This window comes from Miscanthus floridulus, chromosome 16 (assembly GCF_019320115.1).
Source record: "Miscanthus floridulus cultivar M001 chromosome 16, ASM1932011v1, whole genome shotgun sequence".
NCBI classification, from domain to species: Eukaryota; Viridiplantae; Streptophyta; class Magnoliopsida; order Poales; family Poaceae; genus Miscanthus; species Miscanthus floridulus.
In genome coordinates this window covers 90722920-90727499 of record NC_089595.1, presented here as the reverse complement: position 1 = coordinate 90727499, position 4580 = coordinate 90722920, and the positions used below count along the sequence as shown (strand labels likewise).

The following is a 4580-nucleotide window of genomic DNA, read 5'->3' as shown; positions in this document are numbered from 1 at the left end:
GTGGCCGAAGCGGGCGTGCCAGAGCCATGCATCCTCCACGGCGTGCATGGCCAGGCACACTAGCCATGCAATCTCGACGTCCAGCATGTAGAGCCGGCTTGGGCTCCGGTGTACCTTGGCTAGCAGGCGGTGATCCTCATCACGGATCCGCATCACCCCTTCTTCCACCAGCACCTGGAACCCTACCTCATCGAGCTGGCCGATGCTGATGATGTTCATGGTGGGTGCGGGATGAAGTACGCGTTGGCGAGGGTGCGGTGTTCCCCGTTCTTGCAGGTGAAGAGGATGGTGCCGCGGCCCTCGATCTTGACGACGGAGCCGTCGCCGAAGCGCACCGTGCCGACGATGCCGATGTCTAGGTCGGAGAAGGCGCTGCAGGAGCCGGTCATGTGGTTCGTGGCGCCTGTGTCCAGGATCCAGCGCTTCGGGTCCCAGTCCTCTGCCACGTCGAAGGCGGCGAGCACCTTCGCCTCCATGAGCTCGAGCTGGGGCGCGGGATCAACGGCTCCTCCAGCGACCTTCCCGAGCGCCGATGTCGGAGGGGGCGAAGGTGGGTCCACCTCCTAGAACACGCTCTCGCTCCGGTGCTGAGCGGCATCTAGGGAGATAGCGCTAGTTCTAGGGAGGAGCGACGCGGACTAGGGCGGAGCAGAGTCCCCAGCGGCGGCGGTGGTGTTGGTGGGGAACGGTGCACTTGTCTGGGTCACGTGGACAGGCGATGCGTCCTCCTCGGCCCCATACGCGAACATCAGTGTGGGTTCGTCATCATGGGCCACATGGGCCTATTCCTGCACCTTGAGTTTGCCGCGGCAATGCTGGGCCCAATGACCCTTTTTGCCGCACCTCTTGCACTCATCATCCGGCCCAGCGCGAGCTGAACCAACAGCGCCGCGCCCGTCATTGCCGCCATTTCCGCCACCGTGGTCCTAAGGCTTGCCACGACCGCGTCCCTTGCCGCGACCGCCAGAGCTGGAACCACCATGTCCCGTGTCCTGCTTCTTGTATCTCTCCAACCACTGCTCCTCGGTGAGCAGCAGCTTACCACCAGCGGCTTGAGGCGGCGTGGGCTCGACGTCGTCCGCTGCCTTCAGCTGGCCGGTGACTTCCTCGATGGACAGTTGGGAGATATCAAGTAACGTTTCAATTGAAATGACCAGCTGCTTATACCTCGATCGCGCGACTCGCAGGTACTTCGCCATGACCTTGTTGTCTGGCTCAGGGTCGCCTAGAGTTGCCAGCCACTGGACAATGCCAGTCAGATGAAGCGTGAAGTCCTCGATTGCCTCTCCGTCGCGTAGGGCGATCGACTCGTACTCGGCGCGGAGGTTCTGTGCCATTGCCTTCCGCACCTGGTCGTTGCCGATGCGGAGAGTCCGGATGGCCTCCCAGGTCTCCTTGGTCGCTAGCGCCGGCACCAACTCCTCCAGGACGGTGCTGCAGATGGCGTCGAGCGCGCTACGATCATCATCGTAGTCCACGTCGTCGAACTCCACGACATCCCATATGTGGCGTGCTTGCATCTTTAGCTTCATGCGCAGTGACCACGAGTTGTAGTTTGTCTTCGATAGCTGTGGCCAGTTGTCGGAGCCACCTCCTTCCCCGATGATGCGCTCGACCACCACCTCCCACAGACGACGTGTGCGCGAACGACGCGGTGGAGATCGGCTCAGGGGCGGCGAATGCGGCGGCGGTGACTTGGCGCCAGAACTGCTGGAGCCGTCACTCTTCTTCGGCGAGCGACCACGCGTCATGGTGACCGTAGGTCTCTCGAACACTAGCTCTGATGCCACTTGTTAGGCCCCGAGCGATGATGTACGGTGCTAGGAACACATGCCAGAGAAGAAGCACACTAACACAAGCGATTTGGTGCTGCCCAAAGACTGCAACATTTTCTGACCTTGTATTCTCCTTTTATTATGCATTACAAGAAGTAGAGCTTTCGGTGGCTGGCCGCACACCGCGCTACATGACGCGTCCATCCCCATGTCCACGGCATGCGCCTAGAACCAATCACCCAGATGCTTGTGCAAGCTATTCTCGCTCCACTACCTCCTACACGCACGGCCAGCACAAGACAGTGCTCGTGCGCATGCAGAAACATAATGTAAACATGCATCCCTATCCTATTTACACTGCATGGCTTAAACTGACATTGAAGGCCCCCTTGAGTTTCCACATGTTAGACATCAGCGATGGATTAACGCGGTCCTTAGAGATGGTAATGATGGTGCTAATGCCCTTGCTGCCATCGGACCTGACCTCGCCGAGCATGAGCTCATTGAACCCTTCTTTTGCCAGCTCCTATCTTGTAGCGAATGGAATGGCGGTCGACCATGTCAGCGTGGGGTTTCATATTGAGTCGTCTAAGAGGCACAATAGTATATGTCGAGAATCGGCCCACAAGCTTGGCCATGGTGGTGGTCAGCTCGAATAGCTTGCTGATGTCGGTGCTGCTGTACTTCTCTAAGAAGGATATGAACATATAGGACATGGTGCGGCTGAGTTTTGCTCGCCATGTCGACAAGACTCTGTGTGGACAACAATGAGTAGCATTCACCACGTTACAGCCCAGATGAAAGCTCTAGTTTAGTTTTGGTGAATTGATGAAACCCTAAGTGATAACCTAGTTTATCAAAGTGATTATGAGATAGGTAGCACTACTCCATGTGGTGAAGCAAATGAAGATCATGACATGATGATGATGATGGCATGGTGATGATCAAATGCTTGGACTTGGAAAAGAAGAAAGAGAAAAATGAAAGGCTCAAGGCAAAGGTATAAGTAGTTGTCGGTACGGGACCCACGGGATACCCCGCAAGAAAGGGAGAAGAACTAGCCTAACTGGGATTCTTCCCCTGTAATATTAGTAGTTGTATTATTCTGTAATCCTACTAGGAACTCTCATTGTAAACCAACTAGGACTTTGGCCTCCTGACTATATAAAGGAGGGCAGGGCTCCTTAGATGGGGAGTTCAGACAACAATTGTACAACACAACACTTTACAATTAATCCAACGCAAAGGCTAACGCCGACTGGACGTAGGGCTATTACTCCATCTACGATCGAGGGCCCAAACCAGGATAAATCGATTGTCTCTTGCATTAACCGTTGAGTTCTGCATACACTAAAGCACAAACATACTACCATGGGTACCCCCGTGGTAGGCTATCGGTGGTCAAACATCGACAGCTGGCACGCTAGGTAGGGGATTTTGGCGAATTTGCATCCGAGAGCTCGACGGACCTCGACAACATGATCTTCTCGATGGGATCTACCTTCATCTTTGGTTCATGGATCTACGAAGCAGGTGATGACAGCAAGCTCCAAGGCCATCTCCTTGAAGATTAGGATCATCATCAAGACTTTTTCATTTTGACGACAACAACAGATCAGCTTGCCGGAAGATTCGCGTAGCTCGCAATTTCCAATCCAACTCGGATTCCGCGACTTCACGCATCCGATTCGAACTCAAGTTCCGCTTCCAAGACGAAGTCTTATCTGAGTTCTTTCGGAAAACCGAGTTATTTTCTGACAAAGCTCCAGAACACGACGTTAACCTATCAAGAATACTACTTGGAATACACTCAGAATCTTCAAAGAAGTTGGGTCCTCTTCCATTCGGACTCCACAACATAGCGACATCTAATCAGACATGGCCTGAAGGATTCCTCTATCCGGTGCTCAGAATGCCACTGAAGGGAGCCCAGGAAGGTCTCGTTCTAACTATAACATCTCAAGACTGCATCGTTCACTGGCCAGGTACCGTTCCTGAGGATGACAACACCCAACTAGTCGACGATACGACGACAAAAACTCTACCCTACCAAGAAGGAGATTTGATCTATGACCTTGAAACCTCTACTAAAGTTATCAATAGCTCTAGCAGTACGAAAATCAACGACGATGGCAGAACAACTCATGCTAGAGAAGTATTCATGATTCGCCTTCCTCGATCACCATTGATCCCCCCAGAAGTACCTGACATGAGGTCTTCAGATGAATCTGAATCCAACATATCACCATTTGTCTAGGGGCACGATGGTGAGACTGAGAGTCAGAGGCAAGCGAGAGAAAGAAAGAACAAATTGAAACAAGGACGTCAACGCCGTGCTAAGCAGCGAAAGGACACTTGGATCAAATATGAATCAGACCTAGCCGAGTACAATAGAAAAAAATCTTAACGAGAGGTCAAAGAAGGATGAGCAGCAAATACACCCTACGATAAGATCCGAGAAGCATTAGAAGAACTCAGGGCGACCTCATATCCCAATGAAAAATAAGAACAGCTCCGAGACTTTCTCTGATCAATAGTCTTTAGGACAAACGACGGAAGGGCAACATCTCATGAATAGAAAGATCAAAATCAAAGGAAGTCCGCTTTTGAAAGACTTAGACCAAGTGGAAGTCACAACGGAGAGAGCCGAAGAAATCACAGTCAAAACAACCGAGTCGAGCAACCAAGAAAGGCCAGAAGCAGAGCACCTCCTCGGACAGCCACGCAGAACTACTCTCACCAAGACGACAGTTGGCAAGAAGGGGGCGCAGAATCAGAATATACGGAAGCCAGAACGCACGATAG

General features: G+C 52.7%; 1 protein-coding gene across 1 annotated transcript; it reads right to left on the bottom strand.

The window, feature by feature from the left end:
• Positions 1 to 926: 926 nt before the first annotated feature.
• Positions 927 to 1751, bottom strand: LOC136511013 (uncharacterized). The gene has a single exon (XM_066505264.1). The coding sequence runs from the start codon at positions 1749 to 1751 to the stop codon at positions 927 to 929; it is 825 nt and encodes a 274-aa protein (XP_066361361.1).
• Between the last annotated feature and the right edge of the window lie 2829 nt (positions 1752 to 4580).